The sequence below is a fragment of the Ranitomeya imitator genome, chromosome 6 (assembly GCF_032444005.1).
Source record: "Ranitomeya imitator isolate aRanImi1 chromosome 6, aRanImi1.pri, whole genome shotgun sequence".
Taxonomy (NCBI): Eukaryota; Metazoa; Chordata; class Amphibia; order Anura; family Dendrobatidae; genus Ranitomeya; species Ranitomeya imitator.
Window position 1 is genome coordinate 530,611,525 of NC_091287.1, and position 15,275 is coordinate 530,626,799.

Here is a 15,275-nt window from a genome sequence, read left to right on the forward strand (position 1 = left end):
CGAGAGTTGTTGGCCATGAAGTGGGCATTCGAGGAGTGGCGTCATTGGCTTGAAGGAGCCAAGCATCGCGTGGTGGTCTTGACGGATCACAAGAATTTGACTTATCTCGAGTCTGCCAAACGGTTGAATCCTAGACAGGCTCGTTGGTCGCTATTTTTCTCCCGTTTTGATTTTGTGGTTTCGTACCTTCCAGGCTCTAAGAATGTGAAGGCTGATGCCCTGTCAAGGAGTTTTGTGCCCGACTCTCCGGGTGTTCCTGAGCCGGCGGGTATTCTCAAAGAGGGGGTAATTTTGTCTGCCATCTCCCCTGATTTGCGGCGGGTGCTGCAAAAATTTCAGGCTGATAGACCTGACCGTTGCCCAGCAGAGAAACTGTTTGTCCCTGATAAATGGACTAGTAGAGTTATCTCTGAGGTTCATTGTTCAGTGTTGGCTGGTCATCCGGGAATCTTTGGTACCAGAGATTTGGTGGCTAGATCCTTTTGGTGGCCGTCTTTGTCGCGGGATGTGCGTTCTTTTGTGCAGTCCTGTGGGACTAGTGCTCGGGCTAAGCCCTGCTGTTCTCGTGCCAGTGGGTTGCTTTTGCCCTTGCCGGTCCCGAAGAGGCCCTGGACGCATATCTCTATGGATTTTATTTCGGATCTCCCTGTCTCTCAAAAGATGTCGGTAATTTGGGTGGTTTGTGATCGCTTCTCTAAGATGGTCCATTTGGTACCCTTGTCTAAATTGCCTTCTTCCTCTGATTTGGTGCCATTGTTTTTCCAGCATGTGGTTCGTTTACATGGCATTCCGGAGAACATTGTTTCTGACAGAGGTTCCCAGTTTGTTTCGAGGTTTTGGCGAGCCTTTTGTGCTAGGATGGGCATTGATTTGTCTTTTTCCTCGGCTTTCCATCCTCAGACAAATGGCCAAACCGAACGAACTAATCAGACTTTGGAAACATATCTGAGATGCTTTGTTTCTGCTGATCAGGATGATTGGGTGTCCTTTTTGCCTTTGGCTGAGTTCGCCCTTAATAATCGGGCCAGCTCGGCTACTTTGGTTTCGCCGTTTTTCTGCAATTCTGGTTTCCATCCTCGTTTCTCTTCAGGGCAGGTTGAGTCTTCGGACTGTCCTGGTGTAGATACTGTGGTGGATAGGTTGCAGCAGATTTGGACTCATGTGGTGGACAATTTGACATTGTCCCAGGAGAAGGCTCAACGTTTCGCTAACCGCCGGCGCTGTGTGGGTCCCCGACTTCGTGTTGGGGATTTGGTTTGGTTGTCATCTCGTTATGTTCCTATGAGGGTTTCCTCTCCTAAGTTTAAGCCTCGTTTCATTGGTCCGTATAAGATTTCTGAGGTTCTCAATCCTGTGTCGTTTCGTTTGACCCTTCCAGCTTTTTTTGCCATCCATAATGTATTCCATAAGTCATTGTTGCGGAGATACGTGGCGCCTGTGGTTCCATCCGTTGATCCTCCTGCCCCGGTGTTGGTTGAGGGGGAGTTGGAGTATGTGGTGGAGAAGATTTTGGATTCTCGTATTTCGAGACGGAAACTCCAGTACCTGGTCAAGTGGAAGGGTTATGGTCAGGAAGATAATTCCTGGGTCTTTGCCTCCGATGTTCATGCTGCCGATCTGGTTCGTGCCTTTCATTTTGCTCGTCCTGGTTGGCCTGGGGGCTCTGGTGAGGATTCGGTGACCCCTCCTCAAGGGGGGGGTACTGTTGTGAATTCTGTTGTCAAGCTCCCTCCTGTGGTCATGAATGGTACTTCGGCTGGTTCTGTCCATGGGCTTCCTCTGGTAGTTGTGAGTGGGGCTGCGGCTTCTGAGGTTCCTTCCACAGGTGACGAGGTTGATTCGTTAGCTGGCTGCTCTATTTAACTCCACTTAGATCTTTGCTCCATGCCACCTGTCAATGTTCCAGTATTGGTCTAGTTCACTCCTGGATCGTTCTTGTGACCTGTCTTCCCAGCACAAGCTAAGTTACTGCTTGTTTTTCTCTGGTTTGCTATTTTTCTGTCCAGCTTGCTATTTTGATTGTTGTCTTGCTTGCTGGAAGCTCTGGGACGCAGAGGGAGCGCCTCCGCACCGTGAGTCGGTGCGGAGGGTCTTTTTGCGCCCTCTGCGTGGTCTTTTTGTAGTTTTTTGTGCTGACCGCAAAGCTGCCTTTCCTATCCTCTGTCTGTTCAGTAAGTCGGGCCTCACTTTGCTAAATCTATTTCATCTCTGTGTTTGTAATTTTCATCTTTACTCACAGTCATTATATGTGGGGGGCTGCCTGTTCCTTTGGGGAATTTCTCTGAGGCAAGGTAGGCTTTATTTTTCTATCTTTAGGGCTAGCTAGTTCCTTAGGCTGTGACGAGGCGCCTAGGGAGCATCAGGAGCACTCCACGGCTATTTCTAGTGTGTGTGATGGGATTAGGGATTGCGGTCAGCAGAGTTCCCACATCTCAGAGCTCGTCCTATATTATTAGTAATTATCAGGTCATTCTGTGCGCTCTTAACCACCAGGTCCATTATTGTCCTGACCACCAGGTCATAACACAGTGCTCCTCCTGTTCCTCCTTGCACAAAGGCAGAGGTAGTGCTCCTGCTGCTGAATTGTTGCCCTGCTATGACTCCCACCACGTCTCCTGGTGTACTGGCCTGTCTCCTGGTAGCGCCTCCAGCCTCTGGACACTACGCTGACAGACACAGCAAACCTTGCCACAGCTCGCATTGATGTGCCAACCTGGATGAGCTGCACTACCTGAGCCACTTGTGTGGGTTGGAGAGTCCGTCTCATGCTACCACAAGTGTGAAAGCATAACTAACATTCAAAAGTGACCAAAACATCAGCCAGAAAGCATTGGTACTGAGATGTGATCTGTGGTCCCCACCTGCAGAACCACTCCTATATTGAGGGTGTCTTGATAATTGCCAGTAATTTCCATCTGTTGGCTATTCCATCTGCATAACATCATGTGAAATTGATTGTCAATCAGTGTTGCTTCCTAAGTGGACAGTTTGATTTCATAGAAGCTTGATTTACTTGGAGTTATATTCTGTTGTTTAAGTGATCCCTTTATTTTTTTGAGCAGTGTATATACAAGGATGTAATTGTTACGCCAGACACCGACTGTTATGCCAGAGATGGTGGTGGACAAGAGTGGACCCACTGGACCGTGATACCGAACCTCCTCCAAGTGAGCTATCCAGTATAGACAACCCCTATACAGGGATAGTTAGGAAGCAAACTCGGAGGCCTCAAGTACCACGGATGCCAGGACCAGGGATCGGCTCAGGAGAGGAGGGAATGAGGACGGGACAGGGGAAATGGACAGGGAGCGGAGAGGAGGACGTATAGAAGAGGAGACCAGGACTGCGGAGAACAGAGAAACCAGAAGGTTAGCAGAGGCAAAGGAAGCGTATGGAACAAGGAGCTAGGGAAGCGGATTAGAGACTGCGATCAGAGGTGAAACAACAGACAGCAGGACGAGCCTGGAAAGACGAGCAAAACCAGAGCAGGAGCTCAGAGTAAAACTCAACAGTCAGGCGCCTCCACAAGGAGAGGGCGGCCTGAAATACAAGATGCCAAGCCCCCATTGGCTAACCAACACTACCGGGTCAGGTCCCAGCCCAGGATAAGGAGGAGTGTGTGCGTGCCCGATCTCTAAAGAGAGGAAAGGAGGAGACAGGGCGCGTGACTGGCTGCAGAGGGGAGGCGCACCGATGCGCCCGAAGAGACACGCGCCGGGAACCAGACCAGGAAGAGGCGGAGGCAGGAGTGACGACTGCGGAGGAGGAAGGAGCAGCGAGTGTGGCGTCGGCAGGGACAGACCCGGGACCGGCGGAGGTAAGTATAGTGGTAACAGTAATAAAAAAAGAAAGGCATAGACAAATAGCCCATTTCACAAATAATAATAGGCACATCCATCACATTATGAAGATAAGTCAGGGGCAGACATGTCATTGGTGCAAGCTGTGCGGCCGCACAGGGGATCAAGAGGTAAGGGGGCCATTTCTACCTCCAAAGCAGGTGCAATTTAGCATTTTTAGGAGCTCTTGGGCTCATATATTGTTTTTGCACAGGAGTCCTTTTCTGTCTGTGTCCGCCAGTGAGATAAGTAATACTGTATATTTAGGGCATGTTGATAAGCCATCCATATGAGTCCAGATCCTCTTGTATACCATAATAAGTCTTAGCAACAATGGAGAAATGCAGATCTGGATTTTTCCACCTGGAAGCTATGTGTATTTGAGCAGCTGGCAGTATAAGCTAAGCCAATATAAAGGTTGTATTTTGCATATTTAAAGGTATGTCTCATAAAAAGAAAATTGCTGGTAATTTAGGGCATTTAGCTCCCTGTGATAGGGATGAGCGAATAGCTTCGAAAAAGGTTCTTATCCGAATAGCTATAGCGCTTCCCGAATAGATGCCTCGGGAACCCGGATACCTGGAGCGCTCCCAATAATCAGCTGTTCGGCGCCGCAGCTGTATGTGTCGAGGCTGTGTGACAATCACAACACATGAATGGATAGCCTGTTTGTTAAGACTGTCACACAGCTGCGACACATGTAGCTGCGGAACCGAACAGCTGACTATCGGGAGCGCTCCAGGTGTCCGGGTTCCCGAGGCAGCTATTCGGGAAGCGTTATAGCCATTCGCATAAGCACCTATCTGAAGCTATTCGCTCATTCCTACTCTGTGACTTCTCCCACCAAATTTACTATTCTAGACCAAAAATTAGCTACTATTGGGCAAGACCACTGTATGCAATTCAGAGGGTTTTTTTAAGTGGACTTGCACTAAAGTAAAAAAAAAGAAAAAAAGCTTATAATAAGGATAGCCTTTCATGTACCTCTAACCACATTGGATGGCAGTATTTTAAGTCCTTCTCAAGCTCTTTTTTTCTCCATTCTTTCCATAGATTCATCTTGATCTTTGACTGATAAATTTCTTTAAATTCCTCCACGATTTGATATAAGGTCAATCCCAGAGCTATGCAGATGACAATGATTCTCCAAACATCCTGAAATCAAGAAGAATGAAGATATTTAATTACAGGTTACTGAAAGATAACTCGTGAAGGGCACTTTTATTTTTTTTAGTTTTTGTGAGTTCGTTTTTTCCTTCCCTTCTTTCAAGAGCCATATATTATATTATTTTACATTTTCCATCCATACAGCCATAGGAGGGTTTTTTTTTTGCAGGATGGGTTATTATTAGAGATGAGCGGTGTTCGAGTCAAACTGTTCACCAATCTCAAATTCGAGCTGTTTTGGGCGGTGTTCGAGTCGTTCGATGAACCCGAACAATTTGCTTAAAATTCGGCTGTTCGAGTTTCTGCTCGATAACTGTTCGTTCACCAAAAGCCTTGCTTGATTTGCACATTAAAACTGTTTATCATTGTTAATAGACTGTTTCAGTGTATAGTGGGCGGGGGATAGATCTGTGCTGAAATAACGCCGATCTCCATTTTTTTTTTTCTTTCCCGCATTTACAGTGGGGCGGTGCAGTCTCTCAGCACACACACACACAGCAATGTGCATGTGATGCACACAAGCAAGGGCATGTGTCATTGGCTGTGTATGTCACATGTCCTTGCCCTATAAGAACCAGCCATTTGCCACGTCGCCACCATTTCCTCACTGCTGCAGCTTAGTGTTAGATGGCACCGCTGCTGCTGTGGGCGCTATACAGACTAAGAGTGTTTTTTTGGAGCGAATTGTCAGAGAGATAGGTTTAGGGAGTCGGGAGGAGTCGGAACTAGTTGTAATATCAGCCCTTTTCAGGGTAGGTTACAGCAGTTCATTGCACTGTTTGTCAGGCAGGTCTGTGCCAGTGCTGTGCAAGTGTTTCTCACAGCATTTGGTGTAGTCTAACTCAGCCAATCCTTTTGGGCTAGTAGCAGTGTCTGATAGTCATCTGAGTAGCCCGCCTGTGAAGCTAGCTACACCGTCTATGTATCTCTATTTTTACTACATCTAATCCAGTTATTAGTTTAGGGCCTAGGAGCAGTGTCTGCACGTCAGCAGAGTAGCCCGCCTGTCAAACTAACTACACCGCCTGTGTATCTCTATTTTTACTGCATCTAACCCAGTTAATAATTTTGGGCCTAGGAGCAGTGTCTGCACGTCAGCAGAGTAACCTGCCTGTGAAACTAACTACACCGCCTGTGTATCTCTATTTTCACTGCATCTAATCCAGTTATTAGTTTTGGGCCTAGGAGCAGTGTCTGCACTTCAGCAGAGTAGCCCGCCTGTGAAACTAACTACACCGCCTGTGTATCTCTATTTTCACTGCATCTAATCCAGTTAATAGTATAGGGTCTAGGTGCAGTGTCTACACGTCAGCAGAGTAGCCCACCTGTGAAACAAACTTTACCGCCTGTGTATCTCAATTTTCACTGCATCTAATCCAGTTAATAGTTTAGGGCCTAGGAGCAGTGTCTGGTAGTCAGCAGAGTAGCCCAGCCACCCACCGCCTGTTTACCTAAGTACTATTTTTAACAGCATCTGGCCCAGGAAATCCTTTTGGGCCTAGTACAATTTGATGCTACTCAGCAGCATACTTCACCCATGAAGCATGCTACACCGCCTGTTTACCTAATTACTATTTTGTAACGGCATCTAGCCCAGGAAATCCTTTTGGGCCTAGTAGAATTTGGTGCAACTCAGCAGCGTACCCCACCCATGAATCAAGCTACACCGCCTGTTTACCTAACTACTATTTTGTAACCACATCTAGCCCAGGAAATCCTTTTGGGCCTAATAGAATTTGGTGCTACTCAGCAGCGTACTTCACCCATGAAGCAAGCTACACCGCCTGTTTACCTAAGTACTATTTTTTAACAGCATCTAGCCCAGGAACTCATTTTGGGCCTAGTAGAATTTGGTGCAACTCAGCAGCGTACCCCACCCATGAAGCAAGCTACACCGCCTGTTTACCTAAGTACTATTTTTTAACGGCATTTGGCCCAGGAAATCATTTTGGGCCTAGTAGCAATTTCTGCTACTCAGCAGAGTATCCCACCCATTATTATTATTATTATTATTATTTATTTATATAGCACCATTGATTCCATGGTGCTGTACATGAGAAGGGGTTACATACAAGTTACAAATATCACATACAGTAAACAAACTAACAATGACGGACTGATACAGAGGGGCGAGGACCCTGCCCTTGCGGGCTTACATTCTACAGGTGAAGCAAGCTATACCGCCTTCTTTCTTTCTCAATCTAACCCCTCGGCTCTGGGGTGTCCACTCACCCTCCAGCTCTCCCCTTCTCACAGGAGGTGGACTACCGCGTGTTTTCACAGTGAGGCGAATCTTGTGGGCCCAGGCATAAGAAGTCATCGAGGTAATGGATAATATGTGCCGCCTTACAAACGTCCATGACGACACATTTGAGGAAGCAACTAAACGCCTCAAATAGTGAGCAGGATATGGAGCACCCCATGGGCAAACAGCGATCTATGTAGTATGCTCCTTCACAGAAGCAGCCCAATGGGAGGACACTATTTGGAGGCACAGGTAGTAACCGGAACGCCCCCTCAATGTCTGTTTTGGCCATTAGGGTGCCCCTTACCAACTTCTTGACCCACCTGATTGCCTCGTCAAAGGAGGTTCTGCGTCGATGTTGTCGTTTACTGACCTGCCCATTGGATATGACAAATGGTGGATTAGTCTGAATGTATTGGGTTCTTTTTTTGGCACAACTCCCAACGGGGGTACCACTACGTCTTCTAAGGAAAGTGTTCTGAATGGACCCACCGCCATTCTACCTAAAGATATTTCTTTTTTTATTTTTTTTTGTCAAGACATCTGGGTGTTGGTAGAGTGAGTTTACATTTTTACTCCAGCCTTTCTTGATTTTAGAAGGGCATGACATGCCTATATCTGTGTCTCCTCCTTTTACTCCTCCACCTCTTTTCTTTTCGCATGACTATATGTAGTTGTGACTTTTCCATGTGTTTTTTGTGTCTTCTGAGCAGTTTGTCAGCTTTTGGACACCTTTTAAGGTGTTTTGTATGTGTTTTCCATGTGTTTGTATGTGTTTGTGTTTGCCTGCCATTGGTTTCAATGGGGTTCGACGGTGTTCGTCGAACGTTCGACGAACATTTCGTCGAACACGTCCCTGTTCGACGAACCGAACCCGAACACTAGGGAGGTGGCTCAACACTAGTTATTATTTTCAATGACATCATCATGTTTTTCAATTACATCATTTTACCATATATTCATTGGAATGGAATATGGGAAAGAATTTCAAGTGAAATCGTGAAAAAAATGCAAACCCTCTCCCCCCCACCATTATGGTGTTAGGAGGAAAAAAAAAGTTTGTTTGTGTTGTTATTTTCTGAGATTCCTATCTTTTTTTATTTTTTTCCTGTGAAGGCTTGTTTTTTTGCGTGGTGAGCTAATATTTTTCTTAGTACTATATTGAACAAAAAAAAATCAATTCGACCATATTAATGTTTTCCGCCTTATTGCGTTTATGGGTTACATAACTTTATAGTCTGATAGATCAGACGATTACAGACACGGCAATACAAACATGTTTGTTTTTTTATTTCTTAATTTTTATATATAAAAGAAGGGGAGAGACTCCATTTTTTTATTTTAGAACCTTTTTTTGTAGTCCCCTTAATTTGAACCTGTCAGAATGCATGTCCTAAATCCTTCCATACAACAGCTTTGCAGTACATACAGGGCCTTGAAAAAGTATTCATACCATGTTTATTTTCCACATTTTTTCATGTTACACCCACAAACTTACCGGTAAATGTATTTTATTGGGATTTTATTTGATACCATCATAAAGTAGAAAGTATTTGTGACGTGTAAAGAAAATGATACTGGGTTTTCTAAATAATAAAAAAAATATAAATCTAAAAATTGTGATATGCATTTGTATTCAGCCCCCTGTAGTCTAATACCCCTAAATAAAATCCCGAGTGACCAATTGCCTCCAGAAGTCACATAATTAGTAAATTGAGTCCACCTGTGTGTAATTTATGAGCTTTATGAGCCCTCAGAGCTTTGTTTGAGGACATTAGGGATCAAACAGCTTTAGGAAAACCAAGGAGCACACCAGAGAGGTCAGGGATAAAGTTGTGGAGCAGAGTAAAGCAGGGTTAGGTTATAAAAATACAGCCCAAGCTTGGAACATGTCATGGAGCACTGTTCAATCCACCATCCAAAAATGGAAAGAGTATGGCACAATTGTAAAGAACGAAAAAGCTGGAGGCAAAACGCACGTCGGGGTGAGGGGACGCCTGGGCATATCTCCAGTGGCAGCTTTACTCTCAGGTAACAAATATTGTCCTCACTTACATCTTTTATGTCTGATGTCTGGCTTACAGGAGTGTGTTAGTGGCCATTGCTGCATTTACCTAGGATTGTGTCAGCATACACTTAGGACATTATTTAGGCTATAATATGAATACCTGAGCTGCACTCCAGCCATGATAGAGTGACCATTTGGATATAACCTCTTATGCACTGGGGTTTAACTTCTATGGAAGTGGAGGTACTGTACTATTACTTATCCTTCTTGATCTCCAATAATTATCCCACCATAGAATCCCCCATTTATTCTCTCCCCTTTTCTTGCTCAGCAACACCTACAGTATTTCTGCTTTTTTTACATTGTGTGTTTTTATCACTGTCATTGAATACAAATTAACTACTATTTTAATATTATCCTTGGATCTCTTCTTAATTCACCATATTTATTTATATATGGGATTGTTGATATACAATTGTAAACCTACCAAGACATAGCCACCTAAACTGACATCCAAAGCAAGAAGAGCAATAATAGAAGTAGCCAAAAGTCTCATGGTCTCTCTGGAGGAGCTGCAGAGATCCACAGCTCAGCTGGGAAAATCTGTCTACAGGACAACTATTAGTCGTACTACAATATACAATGCCAGCATCGGGCATAGTGATCTAGTCAACAGTGTGGCTGTGTTAAATGTTTCAGTATGGGAATACCAATTTACATAATCCACCGGGACATGGAGACACTTAGAGATATTTTCTGGGTTCAGAAATCTGATGACCTGTCTTTGACTCTTCTGCCCCCTGCGCTACTGGTAATAGTATATGTAAATAGCATAGGGGATTTAGTTATCACTATTTTGATTAAAACAAAAGCATAAAAGCCATCCCATCAGGTGTATCTAATCGGGACGGTCCTATCCTGCCTCTAGTATTAAATCCTTATCTTGTCCCAGCCGACCTCAGTGTAGATAAGGACAGAGCAGGACATGGGCCCGACTGTTCAGACACCTGCCCAAGGGAAGCTATATTGATGAAATGCCTAATTCAGAAAGGGGCTGCCACGCTACTGTTTGTACAGCGGACAATAAATTACAGCAAAACCAAAGAAATGAGCCGGAGCATAAATTAGTATACATGTGATGCGTAAGCGCATGTTGCATGTTCACATTGTGGCCATTTCACAGACGAAACTCAAGAAAAAAAACAAAACCTATGTTATTTACATGTAATATAGCTATTTACTTATTACAGATATGGGCTCATTTGCTTTTTTTTTTTCTTGGTTTTTGTTTGTCTGCAAAACGTATATGTTGTGACTGTGGTTCGCTGAGCTTGATTTGGAAGCACATGTCCAACACCAGGGTCTGATCTTACAAAAGCTTTTCCTGGATGAATGGACAAAAATCCCAACAAGCACATATAAAAAATCTTGTAGAAAAGCTTCCGAGAAGAGCAGTAGCTGTTATAGCTGCAAAGAGGGAACCAACGTTATGTTAGGCCGGTTTCACACGTCAGTGGCTCCGGTACGTGAGGTGACAGTTTCCTCACGTACCGGAGACACTGACTCACGTAGACACATTAAAATCAATGTGTCTCTGCACATGTCAGCATGTTTTCACGGACCGTGTGTCCGTTTGAAAAACACGGAGACATGTCAGTGTTTGTGGGAACGCACGTATCACACGGACCCATTAAAGTCAATGGGTCCATGTAAAACACATACCACACATTACAGTGATGAATATGCGGCTCCACCTCCCATAGGGGTGCAGCCGCATATTCATCACTTTAATAAGCGGCACCACTTGACCGCTCATACAGGAAGAGCTGCGACGCTGAGAGGAAGCATCGAGGGAGCTGGGTAAGTATTTTAATTCCAGCGGGCGGGCGCACAGGGGGAGGGAGGGGGGAGATTACCGGGAACTTTATTTTAGCAACAAAAAAAAAGATTTTTCATTCCTTCGCTCTAGCGAACGCTGCTGGGAAGAAGGAATGAATTCTGGATTCAGCACCCAAAGCAGGGAACAGCGCTTACTGTAGCACTGTCTCCTACACGGTGCGTGCGGTACCCAGTTGGCACACGGCTGCCGCACGTGTGCCACACTGATATGCCACGTGAGCACACGGACACGGATAACTCCGGTACCGATTTTTCCGGTACCGGAATTATCTGGACGTGTGGGACAGGCCTTAATGCTATGCATGTAGAATGGGAGGCCAGAAAAGCTCCTGTAGGTGTAATGCGGAGGTGCCCCAATACTTTTGTCCATAGAGTGTAGCAACTTTTAGCTACGAAGACCTAAAAGAACAATTCCATTATGTGGACCAACATGCCAACTGAATAAGAGTCTTCATATTAATAAAGTGTTATTTTTCACAATGGTGTTTTCTTACAACTTTCCGCTGCCGGAAAGGCTGTGATATAAAGCCATTCTCTTTGCTTGCACATGCCATGACGTACCTCTGGAAATTTGTAAGGGGCATCCTCTGCTCTTGGCAGCGAAGATGCGATTCCCAGAGCTGTCCACGATATGATGAATAGAAGATTCAGTGACAGCATTATAGAGATTTTCTTTCTACGGGGAGAGAGAACATAGCGCAGGCTTTCATCTCAAACAGCTGAGGGAGAGCTTTGCCCACAGGCACTATCAATTAGCTCAATGAAATAGTCTCCAGGCTTACCTGCCAAAAAATCTCCATTTTTCTTCAATTAATTTCTGGATAACTGGATGCATGATAATATCTAGTTGACGGGATTGCACAATGACTTCGAGCTGAAGAGGATGATGGAGGGAAGCAGACAATTACAGACATACTTATCATGCGTGCTAAATGGGTCACTTGTCATTGCTGACCCATCATTTTACACTATATGGTGCCCATAGATTTCAGGGATAACACATGCATATTTGTATCTACAAATTAGGGTGATGCTGAATTCAGTCTAGAAGGATGAATAAACCACATTGTCTCCTCCTAATTAATCAGTATTTGTAAATTCTAACTAAATGTATAAATTCTACCTTTTTCTATCTACAATAATAATAATAACAATAGTTGTAATTTATATAATTCCAACATATTCCAGATCACAGAACAATTCAGAGTTCACATTTACACATAATATCAGACATTAAAAAATAATAAACAAGAAGAGGGCTCTGCTCACAAGGGCTTCCAATCTATGGGGGAATAGGGCTGGGACAAAAGGTAAAAGTCCTTATATTGTACAATGGTTCAGTTATTTTTTAATTTTAAAAAAGATGCATGTGCACATAAAGAGCAAGTGACCGTTATGGGAATTAAAGGTGTCACTCATTAAACGTGAGGGCTGTGCTATCTCCTTTAATTAATGTGCATTATTATTCGCATCAGAAACGCATGCATGCTCACTGGAAGCTATACTGAGCAAACTGGCACAAGGAGAAGAGCTGGGGAGCCAGGCAGAAAATGTCTACGTCATGGTTAGCTAGCGAGTAGGGGTGAGCAGCATTCACAAAATTTGGTGCACTACTCAAGGTCTCAGAGAGCCACAAACATGCCATTAGGAGGCTCAAACTTGTACTGCAGTCCCTGCGATTTGTGAAGGAGCCCAGCCCTCTTGCGTGAAAGCACCACCACTTCACAAAGAGAGAATTGTCATCACAGACAGGAACAAAGAGGTGGTTTGCTGTGAGAAAATAATGCATCTGTCAAGTAGGTGTCTACAAGGGGTGACCAGTTGCCACACATGAATGTTGATGCTTGTGAGAATAAGTGTGTCATCACAATGTGGCAACAAGTTCTGGGGAACCTAGTGCCTGAGTTTGAGGGATTGATAAGTGGTAACTAAGTGAATCCCTCCCCTAGCTGTATTTTTAGTGATTGATTTCTCTGGTTGATAAGCCTTAGGGGGCTAAGTATTATTCCCCATATGAGGCCTATTTTTAGTAACCGGACATTAATCTGTTAATTTGTTAATGTTTGGACCACTCTGTGGCATATGTCACCAATATGGACTAGCTGCTCTAAAATGTTAAACAGCTGCCTCCCCGACATGTTTCGCCTTTGCTGGCATCTTCAGGGAAATGAGGCTGCTTTGCAGAGAAATCAATTACTAAAAATACCGCAAGGGGAGGGACTGAATAATACCTACCCCCATGTGAGACTGCTTATCAAAAAAAAACTAAAAAGAAAAATAAAGGGAAAGAATTGAATAATACTCACCCCTGAATAATAGCCATCAGACAGTTGAAACTGGAACAGCAATTTCATTGTGAGAGGACGAATTCTATTCAACCCTAATGGCTATTTCAGTAAGTTGGGACATTACTATCTAATATGGACTCTATATTAGTACTGCAGTGCGCAGGTGCCGGGAAAGGTCCGAGTGGCCCGGCGCATGCGCACTGCAGTACTTTGCTCTGCTCTCAACAGGGCAAATCAGTACGCCTGCGCCAGAGCCGCAGCGTAAAGACAAGAAGAGGACGTCATCGTAAAAAGATGGGAGGCCCCGGACCGCGACGCCCATCGTACCGGGACCGCCCCTGGTGAGTATAATTTAACCTCTTTTTCTCATCTTTCAGGATACATCGGGGGCTTATCTACAGCATTACAGAATGCTGTAGATAAGCCCCTGATGAAGTTGTTTTGATCCACATGCCAAACCTCCTCCATTCATTGTCAATGGGAGGGCTAGAAATAAATGAGGGCTGTACTCGGCTATCTCCAGCAGACAATGAATGGAGCTGAGGCTGAGCATGTGCACCTCCACTCCATTCAAGAGGGCTTTACAGAGCCCCATTCTTTTACTGCTGGGGGTCCCTCCAGTCAGATCCCTCAATGATCAGCAAGTCATTCTCTATCCTGTAAATAGAATATAGCTAGCAATTTTGGAAAAAAACAAACCTTTAAAACAACAAAGTAAGATGCATCTTGTAATTGTAGAAGATACAGATTGCGAAGAATGTTAGTTAGATTATTTGCCAAATAGAGCATACAGATGGAGTGGTATCTATATATCTGTCTGTGTAGCCATCTATTTTTATATATCCTATATGATTTATAAGTGTATTTGTTTTATAATTCTACATGTATTAAATTTACGAGCAGCTATGGCGCATGTCATGATGTTTCAGTAAATTTATTACTATAAGTTGCACAGTTCATTTTTTATTTGGATATAAAAGCGTTAATTTGCCTCTGATTTACAATACCTTCAGGACCGGAGCACAGGCACACATCGCAAGTTATTTACAACACTAAAAAAAAATGTTCAGATGACTGCATATATACCTTACTAATATTGCTGACCATATATGTATCCACTATAGAGGTACACCAAACCAATGCTACGAGGCATGTCATGAGAGGAGACCGATCACTGAGCGACCCCTGCTGCTTTCCTTCATTCTACCATTAAATGGAATAATAAACGTCTGTTTACATCCAGCCGCCACTGATTGAACAAATATTTGCTTTAAATGGAACCAATAATTTTCGCACCACAAGAAAACAATGTTACTAGTGATGAACGAGTATACTCGTTGCTTGGGTTTTCCAGAGCACGCTCGGGTGATCTCCAAGTATTTGTTAGTGTTCGGAGATTTAGTTTTCATCCCCGCAGCTGAATGATTTACAGCTACTAGCCAGCCTGAGTACATGTGGGGGTTGCCCGGTTGCTAGGGAATCCCCACATGTAATCAAGCTGGCTAATAGCTGTAAATCATTCAGCTGCGGCGATGAAAACTAAATCTCCGAACACTAACAAATACTCGGAGACCACCCAAGCGTGCTCGGGAAAACCTGAGCATGCTCGGGAAAACCTGAGCAATGAGTATATTCGTTCATCACTAATGTTACCAATTCTCTTTTATGCTCCAAATGTTTTTACCCTTGCCTCTCTGGCTAGCTTTAGCCTTATGAGCTGCATTGTTGAGTATACTCCAGTTTTCTTGTATGATTTATTTACGCCGATGGCTCTGAGAACCTCCGTAAAGATTTGCATACATATATGACTAATATTAGCGGCTCATCTT

General features: G+C 44.2%; 1 protein-coding gene across 1 annotated transcript in view; it reads right to left on the minus strand.

Annotated features, from left to right (window-relative positions):
• The window catches only part of LOC138641512 (transient receptor potential channel pyrexia-like), a 243,104-nt gene that overhangs the window by 131,237 nt on the left and 96,592 nt on the right, over positions 1-15,275 (minus strand). Inside the window, exons 10-12 of the mRNA XM_069728992.1 lie at positions 11,941-12,032; positions 11,720-11,834; positions 4,824-4,994 (exon numbers count right to left, since the gene is read on the minus strand). Coding sequence (XP_069585093.1) covers positions 4,824-4,994; positions 11,720-11,834; positions 11,941-12,032 — 378 coding nt within the window. The remainder of the gene's footprint in view (positions 1-4,823; positions 4,995-11,719; positions 11,835-11,940; positions 12,033-15,275) is intronic.